Genomic DNA, 22,577 nt, shown 5'->3' with positions numbered 1-22,577 from the left:
ATGGAGAAGGATTTATTCGGTTGAACTCGCGTATAGGAAGGCATATAAAGGCCGCATAGGAGTGATGCCCAGAAGAGAAACGCTTGTACAGCCTTCCTGCGGGGCAAACCTTTCTCACGATCAGCATGTTTCGCTTCGAAAGTATACACGTAATTTATATTGTTTAATTCACAAAAGAGGAGGCCTTGTCTGCAAATATATCAGACGCTGCGCGATGTTTCCGAGCGGGGTATTCCATCCATGTGAGTGCACTTGGATGCGGCTGCAGAACTATGGGAGTTACATATAGGTCTTTGACCCGAATGTGATGTTCCATACATGTAACAGTATGAAATTCACGTTTGTTTGAGTATAGCGAAACTGCGGACGTTAATAAGTGCCCGCTTCGCCGAGAAACTTTTGGGCTTCCAGTTGTAGTCCAGTACGCTAGTTGCATGCATGTAAACACGCCCACAAAAAAGAAACTCTTCACGAGAAGGCTATCACAAGAAATTCCTTTGTGCAGGGATGGGAAGGGGGAGGTGTAAGCAGAACATCTAATAGGCGTATCGGAATAAATTACGGAATATTCATATTCGGTTTTTTTTTTTTCTCTCCACGCCAACGGGTTCGGCAGGAGACCTCCGTTAGGAAGGAATAGTGGCGCTTTTTTTCCGTCAACACCTTTACAACAAAAGTCACGGGAGAAAAATTTAGTTCCCTGAGTACACCCCTCACTGTTCCAGAGTGACCGCAATAACAACGGATATGATAAATAAAGCTTGTCCTCCTCCTCCTCCTCCCCGAGCGTGAAATCTTTTTTCCTGTGTACATACTGTTCCAACTTTTATTTCGGCACACCTTAGCTCTATTTTTCTTTGCTTTTCAGTGGCTTAGACAACAATTTCATCGTTTCTTTTGCACGAAGAGGCGGTGATTTTATGCTATCCAAAAGCTCGCGATACATTTGGGAACATTAACGCCTATAAGTGTCCGCGCCCCATATGTGGTTATATGTATTTAATTCGGCGGTATAAGTACGTGGAATATTAGATAAAGCAGAGTGGAACCGCTGTGTGATAAAACTACAATGCTATAACTGTGCTTGGGGGCCCTCTTTGTTACCAAATTTAGAGCGCACTTATGTGTATTGACCTCCTGCTAACCAGCCTACTAACAAGCTGATCGTACTCCACGGCAGCATGTATTCCGCTCGCTTAATGTGGGCCTTTCAAGATTCAGTAGCCATGTTCGGTATCTGCGAAAAAAAGAAACAGAGAAGAAGAATCCGCGGGAGAACGCAAAGCCTTGAACACATGCTTCCCAGTTGTGCTAGCCTGCGGCTCGGCAGCGAGGCGACAGCATTTTATCAGTGCCCCGTTTTATTGGGAGGTTTCCCGCGACTGTATAACATTTTGCACGACTTTGTTGCACTATGCAGTACATATACGCGCAAATAACGTTATAACAAGCGTTTTTTTTTCGAAGTTGCGTTCACTGGCGCTGAAGGCGGTCGGCGCGACGGGACCGCCCCAGAGTTGCGCGTGTCTGTCGCGGCTGGCGCTGCGCTCGCGCGGCAAACTTCGCTGTCCGGAGCCTATACACACTATGTACAAATGCCAGAGTTTCTCTGAAATAAGACTTCGTTGATCTTGGTGGCTCAGCATGTCTATCACATAAGCGGCATCGCCACAGACTGTACAAACCAATCAACACGAACATGTCATAAGGTGGCTCACCAGGATAGTCGAATAGCAAAAATCGGATAGAGTAAGGCGTAATATCCATGTCTTTTTTGAGCGTTCGCCGCGACGGTGATATCAGTGTTAGTGACGCGCCTTATATCTTTAACGCATTCAAACTACGTCGTCAGCGGCGTGCGTTGGCGACTCAGCGGCGTTATAGCGGCTTGATAACTGCGTGGTGTACACGTGATACTACAAACCCGATGGAAGAGATGGAAGAGAAGGCGGTGGGCTGCGGGGGCCGAGCGCAAGCGCCGCAAGCGGGCCGACAACCGTGCATTCGCACTTTCACATTCTCCCCCTCGGGGAAATGCGGGGGAATTTTTTTTTGCTTCACTTATCCAAATTGCTTGAGCTTGGTCTTCACAATGTCCATTCTAATCTGACCCAGGCATATATTGTGAGCAAAGAAGAGGACCTGGTCCTGCATTGTACGTCGCACACATGCATGCCCTTAGTCTGTTAGTATTTCCCGGTGGTGCTTGTCGGCCATTTCACTATGGATGTCGTCAAAGTAGACAAGAATTTGGCCTACTCGACCTTCGTGGCTTTTTTTTCTTTTTTCGAGTCCTGATATGTGGTCGCACTCGAGCTGCCCCAGCCAACGCTCTCTGGATAAAAAAGCCCCGCCATGCACTGACGGAGCCTCCTAGTCTCTAGTTTTCTGATCAATGCATGCATATTCCTTACTCTTTTTTTTTTTTTGTCAACCTGTATACATAATATTCCTTTTTCTTTATCTGCATAGGACGTAGAAAACACAATGCGCTGTCTAGCTTTTTGCTCCTAGACACCGAGATAAAGTTTTCTTGACAAGCAGGTGTTGACACCGCAGCACTCGTGAACGTAGTTTGCTGACCTCGTGCAAGTTCAGCATTTATTTACAATACTGTAGACCAGAGCAAGAGGGCATTGGTTCGTAAATATAATCAACATGCTACGTTCTTACAGCAAGCGTACATGCCACCTGTAACTATGTTAGTAGTAGACCTCTTATAAACAGAGAACAACGCTAATTGCAGTCGTACACAAAGCACTGGCATATGAATGCATGCCAAAGTTCACACAAGCTGGTGCCTGCAAGAAAAACATTTATTCATTTTTTTATTTATTTACTCTCAAAGCAATGCATTAAACAGAGAAGTGGTAAAAAAACGTTTTACGAACAATAGAATAAGACGGAGCAACATCAAAAAGGGTGCGCATGTATGGCCAGCTTGAAGTTAGTCGTGTCGGTGATTGATGCGATGGAAACTGGAAGGTGGTTCCAGTCCGAGGAAGTTGTGGGCACGAATGAGTTAAAATGAAGATTTGTCCAGCTGCTTGGAATTCCAACTTTGAAGTGATGATCGCTGCTGGATGAAATGTAGGATGGTGGCGAAAAAAGCAAGTTACGTACTTAACGAAGGCATACAACGATAAATCTTGTGGAAGAGGCACAGGTGTGAAATTTTGCGGCGAAGTGATAAGCTGGCTAGATTTCATGTGTTTGCTTGTCTTACAGGAGTAATTTCACAATGCGGCACGATTTTGGACGGATTCTAAGCTTCTGATATGAATGTTAACCTGTGGGTCCCGTACAGATGACGAATATTCAAGATTAGGCCTTACTAAAGTTTTATAAAAAAAAGTCAACTTAATCGGTGCAAGAGAGAAGTTACATCGTAAAATAGTATGGTTAGCATTATTTTTAGTAATGTCAATGTGAGTCTCCAATGAAAGGTCGTCAGAAATTGTAACACCAAGATATTTGGAACAGGTAACTTTGCTAAGGGAAAAATTATTCAGCACATAGTCAGAACAAATATCGCAGGTTCGATGTGAAACTCATATTCTTGCATTTAGAAGATGTAAGGTTCATTATCCTAGTATTGCACCCAGAAGAAATATAGTCTACATCAAACTGAAGGGTAAGAATTGGTCAGCAGGGCGTTTAACTTCCCGGTAAATCACAGTCATCCGCAAACAACTTTATGTTAGAGGAAATGTTATTCGGCATTAATGTAGATCAGGAACAGTAAAGGACCAAGAACGGATCCTTGCGGGACGCCAGAAGTTACAGGAGCGGAAGGGGAGTTGCATTCATTAGCAGTTACATATTGGGAGCATTCTGTGAGTAAGCTTTCGATTCATTTTATGATGTCAGTATCAAGATTAAGTTTACCTAATTTCAACAGGAGTAGTTTATGACATACGGTATCAAATGCTTTGGCAAAGTCCAGAAAAATACAGTCAACACTTTGAGATTTAAATCGGGGAGTGCGTGATAATTAACAAACGCAACTTACGCAAGTGCACCGTGCATGGTAAACCCACTGCAGCTTCTGAAGTGCCGCAGTGCCAATGCCTGCTTAATTGTCAAAAAGCTTTTTATCTCCCTGTCTCCCTCCCTGTGTGCTGTCAAACAGACAACAGTTCGTCGTTTTTATTATGTCCCATACAAAAAACAAAATGACGTTGTAGGTTTTTTTTTTTTTTTAAGAAATTGCTGCATCAGTTATCAGAAAACCAGAGCGGCAAAGGGGGAGGGGGGGGGGGGGGGGGTCGCCAGCCACTGATCTTCCTCCGCGAACAGTATGCAGCCATGGGCTTTCTGATCTAGAGAGTGTTCATTTGTGCAAATAGAACGCAACCACGCTATCGGGATGCGAAAATAGAAACAGGAGGGCGGAGTTCGCCTGACGCATATGCCCAATGCCGAGAAGATAAAGCGGTGCTGCCCCAAAAGAACCCTCATCTTGCCGTTTGTCCGCACATCACTAGAGCAATGCGGGAAAGCCCGTCGCCGGAAGCGGGGAGCGCCGGTGCATGTTCTTGAACTGAATTTTAAGTGCGAATGCACTTCTTAAGCGACCCTGAATCACGCGTCCACCGCCGTCCGTCTGTCCGCACCACATACTCACTTAGGGCGATTGGCCAAGAAGAGTTCCTAATTTCTCTAGCACATACCCACTTAGGGCGATTGGCCAAGAAGAATTCTTTCGCATCACCCATGCATTCCCACTTCCCCATCGACGACTGCTGCTTCGCCAGGAGCGGAAGTCGGTGCGAGTACTGCGGCGTCTACCTCGTCGGTCACGTCTACGCGAACCTTGTGTCGCACGCCGTGTCCACCTCGCCGGTCAGGGACGAGTCGCCGTACAGTGCCGTCTACACCGACGTGTACTCGGGCGACGGAATCGTGGTCGTCACCCTCTACCTCGCGCCAAACATCTCGCGCGACGACGTCGTCGAATACGTGGACGCGGCGATAAAGAGTGTGGCCAGGCGCGTAAAGCCCTCGGACCCGGTCGTGGTTGTTGGGGACTTTAACGTGGACGTGCGAAAGGGCGGCGAGTGGTTGATGGAATACATGCTCGCCAACCACTCCATGACGTGCCTACTGCTAGAGGCTCCCACCACCATCAACGGCAGCTACATCGACCTGGCCTTTGCGAGGAACTGTCTGATACGCGCGGTCTTGCAACAACTCTTGACCGTACATTTCAGTGAACACAAGGCGGTCATAATGACCGTCAACTACAACGACAACACCAACAAGTGCTGAATAAAGAATACCGTCGTTTCACTTTACTTGCGTGTGTGTGTGTGATCTCCTCGAACATACACTTTAATTCACCAAGATTTCCAGAGAACGACTAACGGGGTGTGTGAATCCCCACTTGATCACGCGGGGGTGTTAAATGCAACTAACGGGCGAATGCCAACACAGTGACACAGTTAAACATAACTCCCCCTCATAGCATCACCCGTGCATTCGCACTTCCCCATGCTCCCCTTTGGGGAAATGCGGGTGTTTTTTTTGTCTTGTTTTATTTTAATCAAAATCGAACCGAATATTGCGTTATCCACTTCGATATTTGAATATTCGAAGTTTCTAATATTCGTGAACCCCTACACTGCAGCCATTTTCAAGGGTGCAGGGCAGCACGTATGACTAACCTTTTATTAGTGTTTCGTTCGATATCAGACCCAACTATATACATGCAAGCATGACTCTCTCAAGGGCGAAGCCCGTTAGAGCTCGGGCTGTCGGCGTCTCCTGTCGTCGTAGTATTCTCATGTGGTCATGGTACTAAACCACCGTGGCAATTGTTTTCCAACGCCTCATGCTGGAACAATTTAATCTCCGTGGGCAAAAACGCGCACTAAAAGAACACACCGGGACACTTTCGTTCACTCTTGCTTGCTTGCTTGCTTGTATTTTATTCTGTACGTACTTTAACTTCGAAATTTGCAGTTGTCAGTTTTGAATTTCACTTCTCTGTTTTCATAATTGGGACGTTGCGTATATCAGCATGCGCGCCGCATGGCAAGAGAGAGATCTTACAATCTGAATATATAAGTGCACTTATACACTGCATGCTTTGCCCCTCCTCCCCAGGTTTTACGTTAGTGGATGACCCGGTTTTGAAAGCAAAGCTTTACTACCGTACTTTAATCCAGCGGCTTCGCCACGGATGCGCAAGTTCACCTTTTGACCGCAGACACCCCCCCTGCATCACACCCTTTGAAGCGCATCGTGTGATTCGCTGGGCCCGCTTTCGTTGCTGTGCACAAGGCCCCGTTTTCAGTCATTCTGCTTAACTAGCAGTGGCGGCCGCCGCGGTTGAGGTTGCTCAGCTGATCGGCAGCTGACCATGGTCCCCCACCGCCTCCCACGTTGGGTTGTCTTGGGCTACGTGACTCGTCTTGCACCACATTTGCCATGAAAGCTAGAGGAACGCCGTATTCGTTGTACGTGACTGAAAGCAAGGCGGGCCTCCTCCCGTGAACGTTGCACGGGATCAAATGGCTTTCTTTGAGCCTTGGTCGGCAATACAGCTACATCCACGGTTTGCGAAGCGAATCCACCACTGAACCAGACTAAGCTGCAGCCATTTTTATGGGCGAAGCTCAGTCAGTCAGTAAACTTTATTGATGGGAAAGGGGAGGAGGGAAGGGTAAGGTGGGGCTAGAGAAGTGAGTGGAGCCCTCTTTCCAGGGCCCCAGTTTCAGCTACCCCGATCTTCGCTCTCCGGATCAGCTCTCGCTGAGTCCCGAGGGCCGAGTTGGCCAGGGCTGCCTCCCATGTCTCTAGTGTGTTGGGTTCCTCTTGCTCGGGCCCTGTCCCGTCCCAATGATGATTGTGGCAGGATCCCCCTAGGGATTGGCCAACCAAAGATTGGCCGAAGAGGTCAAAATGTTCAACGTGTTCGTTGCTACCCAACAAGGGGGAGAGGAAGAAGAAGAGGTTGTTGTTCGTCGCCTGCGAGCTCAAGACATGTACCAGCTCCACCTCCTACGGATATGGACTCACCTTTCACGTTAGGGGAATTAGAGCTTGCTTTGCACACCACCAAGTCGAATGGAGCCCTGGGAAAGAACGTGATTACAAATTCTGATTTAAAAAACCTTTCTGAGAATGCCAAAACAGCTTTATTAGATGAAATAAACAATATTTGGGAACGCGGCACACTACCTCCAGATTGGAAAAATTCTGTTGTTATCCCCATCCCTAAACCAGGCAAACCACCTACCTCCCTGACCAATTTAATGCCCAATATCACTTACCTCCACTATCTGTAAATTAATGGAACGGATGCTTTTATATCGGTTACAACACTATATAGAAAGGAGCGACGTACTACACCCTTTTCAAATAGGCTTCAGACCGCATACCAGTGCCCAGGATGCTCTACTGCTCCTTCACGAGCACATTCTTCTCCCTACTAGTGCAATGCAAACAAGAACAGTAATAGGCATTGAGATTAAAAAGGCGTTTGACACTGTCACGCATAAACCAGTAATTGAAAGCGCTTAACATTTCTGAATCACAGGCCGAGCTTTGAATTTCATTAAGTCTTTTTTATTCAATCGTACTTATGAAATTGCAATAAAAGACAACTTCGCCCCCTCGACTTAATCAGATTGGCGTGCCACAAGTGCTGTCTTGTCTCCTACTCTTTTTAATTTGGTGATGGCACGCCTGCCCACATGTATACCTGATCTGCACTTCACTATCTACGCAGATGATATAACATTGTGGTCAAACAAAGGCTCAGTATGGGAACAAGAATATATGCTTCAGCGAGGTATTGACGCTGTTACTAATTTCCTTCGCGATGTTGGTATGCAGGCCTCACCTGAAAAATCGGAGTACGTCGTGGTACTTCATGGCCCCAACTTCAGGACGCAACCAACTCGCAAGCTGTTCTCATTGAAGCTAAATAATCAGCCTATTCCTCGCAAATCATCCATTAGGGTACTAAGCTTACACATTGATCAAAATAGCCAGGCTACTACATGGGTCACTAACACAATTAAAACAATTAAACAGATCCTCCGCATTATAAAGCGCTTCACGACACACCAGTCTAGCCTTAAAGAACATGACCTTAGACACCTCACTCACATCCTCCTCATTTCACGAGTCATGTATGCCTATCCTTACCTCAATATTACTAAAAAGCAACAACAAACCCTTGAAATACTTTTAGAGAAAGTCTACGACTCATTACCGGCCTACCCACTTACACTAGAATCCATGAACTTTACGAATGCAGCAACATGCCTACATACGCCGACAGGGCATACGCACTCCGTAACTCGCATGTACAACGACTGTTGGGCACAATACCATTGGGCACAATACCTCGCAGCTGCCAGACATAGCCATCGCATCATAACCATGGACCGCCCTATCATTGATGGATCCTAAACCCAATCCCCATCCACAAACCAGGCGGAAAGCTGCAAAACAACACCAGAAACGGTCTTGCCACCCTAATATAACTCAGCATCTACACTGACGCATCTAAAACAGAATCCAGCACAACTGCAGCGTGGCATATACCGGCATTTAACTTCAATAGCGTTCATTCATTGCCACCAGATACCCCCATGAAAGGGGCAGAACTAGAAAGTATCATCCTCTCACTTCGTCACATTGTTCATAACAAATCATCTTTTTCCATGTACAAACTCATACACATTCACACAGATAGTCGGGAAGCTTTCCTGGAATGTCACCATCAACTATCATACAGCCTACGAGTTAAGACGATCCAAGAACTCAAGAGCATCTTTCATCAACAGAACATCGATGTCACCATCACGTGGGTGCCCGACCATGCCGGAATCCCCGGAAATGAGGCGGCCCATTTGGCAGCACGTGCATCGTTCACAACCGTGCCCCAAGCCAGCTGGACGCCTTCGGACTGCGATTATGACCCTGACGAGCACCGGACCGCCATCAAACAACAACAACGGAAAGACTTTCTCGCCTCCCTGGTCAACCACACTCCAATTCCCAAGTCCTATTCTCGCTCTCAACAAGTCCGCCAGCTAATGACACTTACCAACCTTTCCCCTGCAAAACGACAAGTTTTTTCACTCGTCACCTAATCAAGGCATGTGTATCCCCTGTGAAATTCCGGACACCACTGAACACATTATTTGGACATGCCCTCGATTTCAAACTGAAAGACAGGTTCTCCCAGACACCCTTCCCGCTAACTTACAACCAAATTCCTTAAATGATCTCCTGCGTCCGTCCTACCCACCTAATTTAGCGAAGGCAGTGTGGGACATTCTCCTGCATTTCATATCCTGACCCACTATTTTTCCCGTGCTATTTCCCACCCGTACCCGTCGTGAATAACCTTAACTTATCACTACCCCTAAGGGGGTCTGATGCACTAGCAAGAGACCCCCCGGTGTTTTTTCTACATTTCAGTAAACGTTGAAAAAAATAAGAAAAGACACAAGACGGTCTGCAGAAGGCGACGGTCAAGGTGGCTATAATGTCACACACCGAATTTGCCAACTTACCCATGGAGATTCTCATCGTCCCAAACAAGCCCTACATAATCACCACAAACATAGACATCGTCGACGGGCTTGTCAACAGAGCGGTGGTAAGCTTGACGTGTCGAGTCTTTACGTGATGTGCGGTCGAACGTTTCACGGTTTTACCAATAAGCATTTTAGCTTCGCCCCTCTCATAATCATTCACTTCGTGGAGATGGCGGGATTTTTATTCGTGTTTCAGTGTTCTTTCCTGGGCTTTTTATACCTATAAGATACACATCTTTCATTTCGTAAGTGAGCTCACTCGTAACATTTGATGCGTCTATTTTTGAATATTTTACTGGTTTTTCAAAATGCCACATTCGACCAATTATCTCTCCCCGTGTGCTATCGTACGGATTAAATTTGTTAACTCTGACAGGTACGCGCATTAGTGCAGATGCAAAGTGTTGCACGGTTGGTTAGCTGTCAATTTTTTTAATTCACGTTTCAGTCGTTCCTTTCAAGGGATTTTCTAATTTCGTCCGCGTTTTCTGTGGGAGCTATGCAAGATTTTCATTTTTGATTTTGTAGGTTGAGTTATATGTGTATTAAACTTTATAATCATAATTATTATTTCAACGGCTAGAGGGTGAAATATACTTCCTCCATTCGCAAAATGTCGAGAAAACCACATTTCTTTGTCGGTGGCAACTTTTTGCCAAAATTTTGTTCCACCACTTTGCCATCTCCTCTTACCACCAAGATCTCCGCTGCCACGCAGGAAGCGTAGTTGCAGTGAAGTGGACCGCCGTCTGGGGCCGCGTGGTGGGTGCTCATTATAAAAATTATTTTCTCGCTTAAAACAAGAAGACTCTAATTAAACTTTCTGAATGAAATCCTCTTTGTACACCCTTTCAAATGAGCCTAAGCCTGTATTTTTACATGGACCACCACACAGTGCGATAAGCGTCTAAACATGGACAATTTTGCAAATTTTTCAAAGTTCATGTCTTTATCAAGCTCAAACTATCTGCTCCCCAGCTCCCGTATATTTTTCTTCCGCGCTCACAGTCAACAACATAAACAATGTATGCAGCTGCATTGTCCCTACAAAAGTTTCGATAGCTGTAAAAAATCGTAAACATTGCTCAGAAACGCCACTTTGCTTCACTGCAACGCCCATTTTGAAACACACTAGTAGCAACTTCCAATGCACTGTAGCAAAGAAGCGCGCTTCTTTTTCTATCACCTGGAAATAATTCACTGCACTGCGTGTATTATTTTATTTTTAGTTTTCGCAACGTAAGTTTTAGTTTTCGCAACGTAGGTTTTTGTCACCACGGCGGTTTTCAAAAGGCTGAAAGAGACAGAATAATTTTTTCCCGCCGAAAATAGTCTAGGAGAACGAATAGTGTAGGGAAGTGATCAATTATAAATTTTTATAGTGCAATCGGCGATGGTCGTCGAGCGAACTCTCTGGGACGTTTGGCGTGGAATGACCCTAGACGATACAACGTTGGTCATAAAATATGTTTTCTCTATATATTTTCCAATACTATGGACCCTGGTGAGTGCAATTAGAGAATGCGTTCTTTGATGCACCGCTTGGAAATAATTTTGCAGCCCATTAAACCTTGGTAACACTAGTGGCAAGGAACCATTTTGAATGCCCATCTCAAACATTAAAGTTTAATCAGCTGTAAAATTAGTTCCAAGCGATACATCAAAAAACTGATTTGGTTATTGCATTCACCAGGGTTCACGGTACTGGAAAATACAAAGACTACAGTTTTACAGCAAACAACGCTGTTTTTTGTATTGTCGCCGTCATCCCATACTTGCACCAGCTTATGAAAACTGGAAGGAAGGCCAGTGTCAGAGTGGTTTTTTCCGCCCCCAGTAAGCTTTCGAAACTCTGCAGACAGGTCAACAGTGACGACCGTAGCTTGGGACGTTGGTCCTACACAAAATGCAGTCTCTCTGCGGTGTACAACGTCCCACTGTACTGCGAGAAGTCCTGCATAGGGCAGACGTGGGGCGTTGCATCAACGATTTCCTACACGAGCATTCCAATTCGCTCGAGACGTTCCAGGGGAGCGATCTCACTTCTCATTGTGGAAAACACAGCTGCTCGCCTAAGCTCGACCATGCCTCGATTGTGACCAGGCACCCGGATCAACGCACACGTGAAGCTGCGGAGGCACTCACAATCTACAAAATGAAGGACTCGTGCGTAAGCATGCCGTCAATAGCGTTGCATGCAGAAGAGAGAAGTTATTTGGGCGGCGTGGCTGCGGTGGGCGACACCTCTGTTTGATTATCTTTTTCTAACATTTGCTTGCCTTTCCTGTTTTGCTTTTGCTTTTTCATATATATTTCACTGGTTCTTTCAATAAAATTTAGTCGTCAGCCAGCGCCTGTCCTTGTCAGCTTTTCTCGTCCTATCTCTTGCGCTGTTTCCATCATGTAACTCGGAATTTTACGCAAAGCACCCATTCTGTCCAAACAGCAATTCCGTTACTCGCACGTAAGGTGTCCGTTCTTGGTCAACAATTCCATTATTGGTATGTATCGTGCAGTGGCTTGAGTGACCAGGTCTTGAAAAAATACAGGCGCTCCATGCAAGCCCCGTATATTTGATCATGCATGCTCACCGTATGCATGCACGCAGGCAAAGCCTGTAGCTCCGCCAGCGAAAGTTTCTGACACGTGTTGGGTTGAACACAGATACATAAAATTTATTTTTTTACAAATTCAACCCTCTGCCTTGTCCCGTGGCATCACCTAAAAAAGAGAAAGAAAAGAAAACAAGAGCAATTAGCAACTTCACACAAATTTAAACCTAAAACTAAATTTATTTGCGTTACAACTTTCTCTCTTCATAAATACACAGAAGAAAAAGGAGTGGTCGAAAAAAGCTGCAGTAGACAGCTGGACAAGGCCGCAGTCCCCTTTCTACTCAACAGCAGCGTCGTGACAAAGCAAACACGGTTATAACACCAAAAACCAGGAAAATAAACAATAAACGGCTTCCAGTAATACATTTCTTTGCACCACACGTAATTCCTATTATCTTCAACGGGTGCACAAAAATAGGCAAACAAAAGACACGAAAAAAGGCTAACCAGACATTTTGCTATGCATGGCACGTTGTTGAGGCTTCAAACATGTGTACACATCAAGATCAGCACACTCAAATGCATTTAAATGAGGGGGCAGAGTATTGGTAACCACTCTTTCCCAGTACTATTCAAACGAGCCCTAGAGAACACCCAAAGTTTTTCATTCCTTAAATGGTAGTTTTTTTTTTTTTTTTGTCGAAACCGAGCCAGATCACGCATATGGTTTATATTAGTGTTTCTGCTGTAAGCTTTTCTTGCACAGTTCCTCCGGCGTCGCGCAAGCAAGCCAACCAAACAGGGCATGCCACGCGGTAGAGCCAACTTTTGCACCGTAAGTTATTGTTGAATTTCGAACAATTTAAAGGGACACTGAAGTGATATGTAAACATTGTGGGATTACTTGCGCAAATTGTAGTCCGGAGTTCCCAGGCCATGTTTCGACCACCCTGGGCGCGTTTACGCGATTTTATTTAGTAGAAAAATTAATTCGAAAATGCTGTCCTCCTCTCTTTACGCTCGCCCATTTTCTGCGGCGTTTTCGTGTGACGTCAGGAGGGGATGAGCTGGCAATTGGCTGCGTTACTGCACGGCTCCCCGGCCTTCAGACAGAGTCAGTCGGCCCAGCGTTTCGTTCGCCGGCCGCCGACGGGTCGTCGCAATTCGTTCGCTCAGTTGAAACGAAGGTAGGACACGTTTGTGAATGGAAGAATCTGCCTTTCTTTACTTGGTTAGTTTGTAGGCACTGTATCTAGCTCCAAGTCAAGGTCGCTTCACACAAGCGCTGCACAAGCGCGCATGCGACGCTTCGGTGACTGGTACGCCAGTAGGAAAATATAAGGCCTCTTGAAAGCGGGAGAAGAGTCAGCGAAGTCAATATAGGTACTAAGGAAATAAAATCAACTGATATTTTTACCGTACAGCGTAAAACTAGGGCGCGGGAAGCACTTTTTTGCGCTGGGCGAACAAGCACAGCGATCAGCGGCACGACTACGCATCTGCGAACGCTTTTCCGTCTACGAAATGCAATTGCTAGACGTGAGCTATTGTGGAAACTCGGGGGACGCTTACTGCACGAGCGCAATACAACAAATAGTCACCTAAGCTACTTGAAATGCCAAAACTAAATAAAAGTGTAAACTGGTTGTACAATATATACTCTATATTACCGGGAGCAACAGAGCCCGCCCCCGTGGCCTAGTTGTCTGGGGCGCTAGGTTGCCGCAAGTGTTTTGCAAGTCACGAGTTCGAATCCCCGCGGGTGCGTGCTTTTTTTTTTTTTTGTCAGTTAACTTTTTCGTTTTCTGCCGATGTTTTCTACATTGAGTTCACCTTTTTTTCGGCCGCAACGTTCATGGCTCCACGAACTAGTTCACAGAACGCGCGCAGGCTGGCACTGGCGCGCTAGCGAGTTCTCGTTGGCGTGCTGTTGCCATAAGCACCGACTGCTTGCAGGCAGTGGGCACAGGCCAGAATGAACAGACCCTTGGGCTGGTGCGAACACGCTTTTTACGATACAGGCATGAGGGAGGCAAGCTCCAAATATGGGGGAAAAGCGCATGACATTTGGGCGTCTGCGGGTACGCGGAGGGCGTTCATGCACTGCGCAGGTTTCGGCTAGTGAATGCTACGATTCCAAGCCGTCCTAGGAGGCTTATCTTTATGCATTTTTACAGCTGACAACATGGCAGAAGCGCGGTACGATGATTACTGAGTTATTGAGAATGCCCATCCAACAACGCCAACGGTTGTGTTTTACAGAACCGAAACCGAAACCGAAACTTGTTTGGTTGCTCACCTTGGGCATCGTCCAATTACGGTGCCCCCTCCTCTCAACGTCACAGCTTAGTTGGTGCGGCCGCCGCAAACCGCGCATGGTAGTTTTTCTTCTTTCGCGCTTTGTAAAATAATTACCGATTTGTCAACCGGATAAGCGATGAAAAGTGTGCTAATTTGAGCCAGTCTACGCAGTGCAAGCAAAAACGGGAGCTTGACAAATTCACTTCAGTGTCCCTTTAAAACTGCGCAGAGTTCAAACGGTAAAATTGTGCATGCTTGGAATTGAATTGAATAGCAAACACTGCTCGCAAGGTTCTTGAAGTTTCGAGTATTCGGAAGCCACTAATAACTGCTGGTAACGCTAAACGTTCCTGGCTTTGCCAATGCTTCCATGAGTGGACTGCACTGCAGCTCAACTTTCTTCAATTCCAGGGGTGGCTTTAGAAATAGACTGAGTAACTCCGGACATTGCGACACTGTGAAGGCACTCTGATGTAGACTAAATAACCACTTGGCAGCAGAAGCAGGTTGCGGCAAAACAGTGTATCTCTTGTTAAGTGAGCAGATTACATTCACAATACTTTGAGATCACCAAACGAATGAGCAGTCCATTTTTCACAGCAAATTCTGTGCAGAGCAAGACCGTTGGGAATGGGGATCATGTCAACCGCGCCTATCGGGCAGTGGCAGCCGACATTTTGTAGTGGTCCCCTGTACTGCTGTCACACGTCATACATAATGACATTTACAGTGAATACCGTTAGTTTGGTGCTACACGAGAATACCGGATGACATCCTACGCAATCGGCAATTCCAGACTGAATGAGTTCGGGGAAGACATTTGCATTAACTTCCGAACCGAATCAGTAGCCCTGACAGTGGTGGCCCATCACGAAACTATCAGGAAGTCAATAATCTGCTCTGAATGTTGCTTTACAAAAAAAAAAAAAAAAACACAAAGCTTTGCCATGTTGCTTCTACCTAAATACAGCTCCATTACCAACCTGTCTTGTAAGATCACGACACATGTGCAAAAAACATGAAGATAGCTTTTTTTTTTTTTTTGCGTTACCATCCCGTGTGAATTTCGATTGTTGCATCCAAAAATTTAAGGGGGCAGATGGGTCTTTGGGGACAAAAACCGCACAAAAAATCGTTTTCTGGGAAATAGCATTTGCAACATCCACAGCCATTTTTGTATGTCTGCAAATTTCCTCATCATAAGCCACCATATTTAATTGTAAATAGCATTTTAAAATGCAGCCTACAGCGCAGTTCGCGCAGAATTCGAGGAGGAAACAGCACTTTTCTTGCAACGCTACGCTAGCATTTCACCCTCGGATATCTCAGCACCCAGAGCAGGTACAACTCTTTTTTTTTTGCTTTTAATACCTAAATATGTGGAGAATATAAGGTTGGAAACAAATTTTTTAGGTGGAGGCTTTGTAAAATTATTATTGTGTTCAATCGGCACCACCTGTGAGCCATTTCTGGCAGAGCATGGGAGGAGTGAAGTTCAGTGTGTTGTAAAATGACCAAAAATAGCTCAATCAAAAAAGTTCTTCAAATGTTGTATTCTTTAGTCATGTGTCTGCCTAGCCATGGGGTAATGAGCATTCTGTATGGAGTAGTTATTCTGTAATTGTGACCCAAAATAATGGCAATTAGTCATTAGTTCTCTCAAAAATAATCAACTCACAAAAAATGTAGTTGTGGATTTGGGATCAACACAAACTCCATAAAGCTGTGCAGTTTAATTAAAACTGGTTTGTAAATAAATAAAGAAACCAGCTCTAACACCACCCTGCCCCCTTAACTTCATTCTCCTGTAGTGTTACTGATGGCTGGGCGATGCATGTGTCTCCCAATTTCCTTATTAAAGACGATAGTCTTTCTTGGGCTACTTAAACCCAGAAATTTTGGTCTGTCTGTATGTCTGTATGTCTGTCTGTCTGTGACCCGATTCAGCCACCCGGCCAAAGCAAAACAATGCCTGCGCAATAGTCTTATATAGTCACAGTTAAATCTACCCGTCTATGTCCGGTATAATGTTCATATTTGTCAACATTGTTGAAGAAGAACAAGACATTACGCAAATATGAGACAACAAATCAATACAGAAGTGATATTTGCAGTGTTCCTTTAAAAAAATCAAACATGCTTGACTTTTGCGAAATTAAATACTCCATCAACTGCAGGAAAAGAATTCACTCCGCCGTCGCCTGCTGTCGCCCGCGCCACTAAAGCTTCTGGCGCCATTTTAAGAAATCAACCGGCAACAGTTACGCAAGGTTCCACTAGAATGGTTCCACGTTCTGCTTGCAATGCACGTGGAGTAGGGAAACGCGGTTCTGTAGACGCTGAAGTAGGGCGCCTCGATTAACGCGCGTCTTCGCCGTACGGCAGCGTTCGCATCGAGACACCCGGTTTGGAGCAGTGGAACGCGGCAAATTTAAAATGATTTAAGCAAACCTTTGGCGTCTTTACCTTGGGAGGAGCGCGACGCAAGAGGAACAACATGAGAGGTGAGCGGTAAAGTGAAGGGAGGCATTTACTTGGCAAAAGTCGATAAAGACTATCGTCTTTCGACGACATTTGCAACGAAAGGAGCAGATTTGCGGCCAATTTTTTGTAAACTTCCACAATGAGTTGGTACATCTCATCTTTGTGCACATAACCTGCTGTCACACTCCTAAAAGCTGGTTGGCACCCTTTGCAAGCTTTACAATGTAGTGCGAGATTAGTTTGGCGTTCCTTTCGTGGAATTTTACTCTCGCGCTGCCTCACATTAAAGCAGCGACTGGTTTGACCGATGTAGTGCTTTAAATATAGTGCCTTACGCTTTAAATTCGAATCAGATCCAACTAGCTCAACTTTCCGTTCTACTGAACAACGATGCTCACTTTCTTGCTTACAAAGAAGCCAATTAGTTTTGTTTTCACACTGTTAGAGCGTATAAAAACATTACGGATGCATTTACACTATTACACTGCAATTGTGCGAGTTACCTAGCCATCAGTACTACCGCTATCAAATGACATTCCCTTTGCAGCGTGGACCTGCATGGGCGAATGTTGGTTAATGTCATTCGCTTTGAACGGCATTGACAGTGGCGTTCAGTGGTTACACAGACAAACTTTTGCTTGGCAAACGCCACACGTCACCTGGCCGAGCGTCTGAGGCCCCCCCCGTCACCCGGGTGGTGGTTGTCCTAGGCGGTGGCCTTGAGGGTGTGCAGGGCCATCTGGGTGGCGCCCTCCCTGGTCTGGTGGCCCCCGATGAAGCCACTGGCGTGGACGAAGATGCAGCCCTCGATGCCCGCCACCTGGCACAGCTGCTCGTCTCGCAGGCCCCGCCACTCCTCGGGCAGGAACACCCTGCACCACAAGGCTCCGTCACAGCACGCACCAAATCTCCCTCCAGTGCCCCACAGTCGCTGCTTCAGGCTCGGTTTCTTTCCTGGAGCGATGAGGGAATGGAATCTGCTACCCAACTCCCCCGTAACTTCAACTGCCTTTTCGGAAGGTCTTAAGGCGACCATTCTTTGTAATGCAGTCGATCCCGGATACGTTGAACCCAGATATATGGAATTATCACATATATTGAACAGCCAAAACATTTCCGTGGAAATCCTATGCAATAAAAAATTAAAGCCGTTCCACCCAATGTGAAAGCTGTCGGAAGTGCAGAGCAGTGATTTGCCATAATGGGCTGTAGCGCCATTATCCGCATACTGCTACCACCCCATGCAATTCAAATTTCTCGCTTTCGCAGTGCTCGCGCGCCCCCTGCCTGAAACCGCACCAGCGGGAGTTCTGTTCTTTTTGTGCTTGCTTTTCTTTCCTCCCGCACGTGCGGGCATTGCACTGCCACTTTTTGTCGCTTACTACTATCGTAAAAACCAACCCGATGAGTGTTCCTTACTAAATGAACGCGATTGCTGGTGATTAATTACGCTTATTTTCCCTCAAATGTACCTACAGTTTTCTCTGCGCTAAACAACAGGGTGATGTAGGACAAGTGCCAGCGGTTCACGAGTTTTGAACGCTTATGACTATATAAACCGCTTGGCTGTCAAAGCCTCTGGGTTACGCCGCGACAACGGAATGCTGTGTGGCTCTACTTGGGTCCTGCGAGCGAGCTACGACGACAAGCAGCGGCCCTAATGTACTGTGCACTTAAAAGTATAGCACTTTTGTATGCGTGTATCGAACTCTCGTCTCCCGTTCCATTCCATATTTCAAATGCTGCTACGCAAGTGCCTCAGCAAGTACGCTTCTCCTGATGGAGTTGTGGGCAATGACAATGATGACTTCTCGCACGCCACATCGCTTGGGTTACCTTCAAGACTTGCTAAGAAACTCTATGCCTTCAACACCTGCTCAATGCGCTAGCCTCACGATCACAAGAATGCAGGGTGTGACGGGATGCGAAAGGGAAGGGGGAAACTGAGGGGAGGTGTTGCGTGCTCTGCTGACATGGAGACCAGTGAAGTGTGGTGGTCACTATAGCATGGTGCATGTTCGTTTTGTTCGCGGCAGGATGTCTTTGGAGCCATGGTTGCGAAACAAAACGGAAGAATTTGGATGAAGCGACCACGGTGGACATCACTCGTTGGGTGAAGGCCAGGGAAAAGTTGTCGTCAGTTGCAGAAACATCCCAAATTCAAAATTCCTCGCAGCACATTTCAGCACGACATCACACATAAAACCAAAATAAACTGTTGCGTCGTGAGTTGCGCACATTCTAATTCTAATTGCTCGCCGGGAACAAAGTTTTTTCTCCTTTCAGCATGGCCATGTTTCAGGACCAGAGAACGCAACGGATACGCTGTGTGGTAGAGGAAGTGGTTGTTGACCTTTTCGTCCTAGCACATCTGTGTGCTGAAGACAAGTGTAGATTGCTTTTTTGACACAGTGTCAATGGAACCGAATGGCAGCTGCCAAAGTGGGCAAGAATATGTGCAGTGCCCATTTTGTTGGAGGTAAGCCATTGACGGATCCAAGATAGCCGTCCTATGATCTTCCCGCCGGTCTAGATAGTTGGAGACAGTGGCTCCCGTTGTGAAAGGCCAGTGTGTTTCCTTTATTACTTATCATTGGGTAATTATTTTCGTGGCCCTTTCTTGCGGACTTTTCGAGGAACTTTTTGAAAATGTCCACCTTTCGAAAATTCCCGGGGAGAGCGCCGAACAGGGCGGAACACAGCCCCCTCGCTCACCGGCATTCAAACGACCCGCTGGTACGGGGCACCCCCTGGACGCGCCAGCTGCCTGCCTGGTCCTGGTAGAGGACAAACTTGACCTCCCCCGCGATGTCCAGCTCTTCCTCCAGGGCCAGCAGGTGCTCTTTCCAGGGGCAGCCCCCTTGCGACAGGGTCACTATGCTGCTGCCAGCCCCCTTTGCCATCTCCCCATCGCCACCACCGACCTGCATGGCACGAAACAAACGCGCACGCACAAGCGCTCGACCAACCGCAACGCTCGAGATTAGGCAGCAAGGTTTTGCTCCTTGAGTTGGCGACACACAAGCGCCCCCGTCCCTGTTGGAGGCCAAGGTGTGCCGCAGGGGACCGTTCTTTCCCCTCTCTTGGTTAACATCAATGGGGCAGTTGGTGCGCTGTTTCAGAGCTGGGTAAAAAAAAAATGATACAAAATAAAAAGAGGAATCAGCTGTTCAACAGAAGAACACTAACCCCCTTTTGCTTGCTATCTGGGCTACAGGATTAAAAAAAAAAAACAACATAAAAAGCCATTCGGTATGCATACTTCGATTGAAGTCACACAGTAACTACAACCACCTTCTCTGGTGGCCCACCATGCACGAGTTCTCTCGACCGGAACATTCCGCCAGTATGCAAGTGCCTGTCGTGTACTCACTGACAAGAAGAAGAAGAAAAAAAAAAAAAAAAAGGCTCGTGGTTCCTGTCAAGCTGCATTGGCAATACTGGCCGGGTTCTGCCACTCTGGCATCTGTCCTTTCAAAGACCAAACAACAGCAAACATGCTCCCTCAAAACAAGAAGAAATCAAGTTAAAGCCCTGTTCTTGATTTTTGAAAACCGTGCACCAGATGATGTAAACAAAAAAAATATAGAGACTCGAAATGAACACTGTCCTTGTGTTTTTAAATGGCGTCAATTTGACTGGTGGTAAGTAAGCAGGGCTTGAGAGGCCAGTTTACAGAGTGCATTTTCGCAGCTCCCATGACAATGTAACATGGGGTGTCATTGTATACATTGGTGTATAGATTTGCGGTAGATTTTACTTGTTTGTTAATGTTGCACGTGTGTCATGAGCGCATGTGTATCTTGCTACACTTAGCTTGTGCCCACGACACAGTGAGTGTGTGCGTACTGTGAACGAAGCATGGGTATTGTCCTCCGGAGACGGGCAGACAGACTCAGGCAGGAGGATGGGGGTGGCAAACGTGGGTGACAACAGACAAGCGTGTTTCCCCGCACAGGCCGCAAGTGTGCGTGTGTTCATCATTATCATCACCACCACCACCATCATCATCATCAGCCAATCTACGCCCACTGCAGGACAAGGGCCTCTCCCACAGATCTCCAATAATCCCGGTCCACCGCTAACTGCGACCTATTTATCCCCCCCAACTTATTGCTGTCATCTGCCCACCCAACTTTCTGCCGCCCCCTGCCACGCTTGCCTTCTCTAGGGGTCCACTCTGGTGCTTCCGCATTACATGCCCTGCCCACGTCCATTTCTTCTTCTTAATTTCTACTAAGATGTCCTTAAAGGGGCACTGACACAAAATTTTGAAGGCGAGATAACGTCGGAGATAGATTGGTGGGAACACATATACATCATCTGCAAAATATCAGCGGCGAATACAGCCTAGAACATATTTAAAATCATTTTTGAAGTGTGCGAAACGCAACCGAGCAGCCAGCAGAGGACCACGCGCAATTGTAAATAAACAACATCCAAACACGTCACGAGTTTGTGTTTGCCGCTTCCGCACTACCGGCGTTTTACGCGGGCTCGCCCGGCTCGCCGCTCCAATCGGAGGGCCGGAGGGCGGAGCTTCTGCTCTCGAGAACGAACGACCCGATCGTTGGCGGCGGAGGCGCCGTGATTTCGTCAGCTAATCGGGCAGCTGGCCGCGACCAAAGTTCTACAGCGATTCCAGGCACTCTGTTTCTATTACTGTTTATTACCATTGGATGCGAAAACGCGCCGGAGGCACGAAAAGCCCACTGAGCTAGCCGCACGGTCGCTGTGCAGGCGGCGGCCACGGCTGCGAAGTGGCCCAGGCCGGCGCAGGTAGCTCGAGTGATAGCTTGTTACCGCTGCACGAAATTGTCCCCAAGTCCCGACCATAGTGGCTTAAATGAGAAAGGAGTTAATGATGCGATGGCGGGTTGCATTAAAAATTGTCATCTGCACCGCTTACGAGAGCGGCACTCGAATATCCGCCGCAGTGCTGAGCCGAACACATCTGTAGGCGGACCTGTAGGCAGACCGGCCGGCTGCTCCCAGCGCGCGTTTTGCCACCCACCGCCTCGAGCGTCGCGCGTCGTTCTTTAGCCGCGGTAGCATTTGCACTCGCAGCGCCTGCGTCACATCCACGGTCGCTTTTTAATTAAGCGCCTCACGAGATCAGTACGTGGGGGCATTCGCAGAAACTGCCGTCGATGCGGATTCGACAGTGCTACGGCGGCTCTGCTCTGTGATATCCCTCCGACGGTCACGTGGTCAACTTTGTTCACACAAAATCCACAAAATCCATCGTTTCGCGGCACTCGCTGAAACCGAAACTGCGACTGGTCGCATTTAAAATCCCTCTAATTAAACAACCGTCGCACGCTGAAGCAAATGAGGTTTCTACAGGTTATAAGTAGGTCACTAGCTACTTATCGCAACGAAAAAAACAAGATGCCAAATTTTTGTGTCAGTGCCCCTTTAACACGCGTTTGTTCCCTGACCCACTCCGCTCTCTTCTCGTCCCTTAATGTTACACCTATCATCTTCCACTCCATTGCCCGCTGAGTCATCCTCAATTTAAGTTGAGCCCTCTTAGCGAGCCTCCAAGTTTCTGCCCCGTAGGTGAGTACCGGTAAGACGCAGCTGTCAGACACTTTCATCTTCAGTGATAATGGTAGGCTGACATTCATTATCTCAGAATGCCTGCCGAATGCACTCCACCCCATTCTTATCCCGC

At 46.9% G+C, this 22,577-nt stretch overlaps 1 protein-coding gene across 2 annotated transcripts in view; it reads right to left on the bottom strand.

The window, feature by feature from the left end:
- Window positions 1–12,207: 12,207 nt before the first annotated feature.
- LOC144142257 (MYG1 exonuclease-like) overlaps window positions 12,208–22,577 on the bottom strand; it is a 33,267-nt gene continuing 22,897 nt past the window's right edge. Inside the window, exons 7-9 of one of the 2 annotated variants that reach the window (XM_077673623.1) lie at window positions 19,616–19,824; window positions 17,560–17,772; window positions 12,208–12,281 (exon numbers count right to left, since the gene is read on the bottom strand). In XM_077673623.1, coding sequence (XP_077529749.1) covers window positions 17,607–17,772; window positions 19,616–19,824 — 375 coding nt within the window. In that variant the 3' untranslated portion in view covers window positions 12,208–12,281; window positions 17,560–17,606. The remainder of the gene's footprint in view (window positions 12,282–17,559; window positions 17,773–19,615; window positions 19,825–22,577) is intronic. The other variant, XM_077673624.1, reaches the window with a different exon arrangement.

This window comes from Haemaphysalis longicornis, unplaced genomic scaffold (assembly GCF_048455015.1).
Source record: "Haemaphysalis longicornis isolate Haplotype H1 unplaced genomic scaffold, Haemaphysalis longicornis Haplotype H1 scaffold_6, whole genome shotgun sequence".
Classification (NCBI taxonomy): Eukaryota; Metazoa; Arthropoda; class Arachnida; order Ixodida; family Ixodidae; genus Haemaphysalis; species Haemaphysalis longicornis.
The sequence above is the reverse complement of the archived record's forward strand: the minus strand, read 5'-3'. Positions and strand labels throughout refer to the sequence as shown.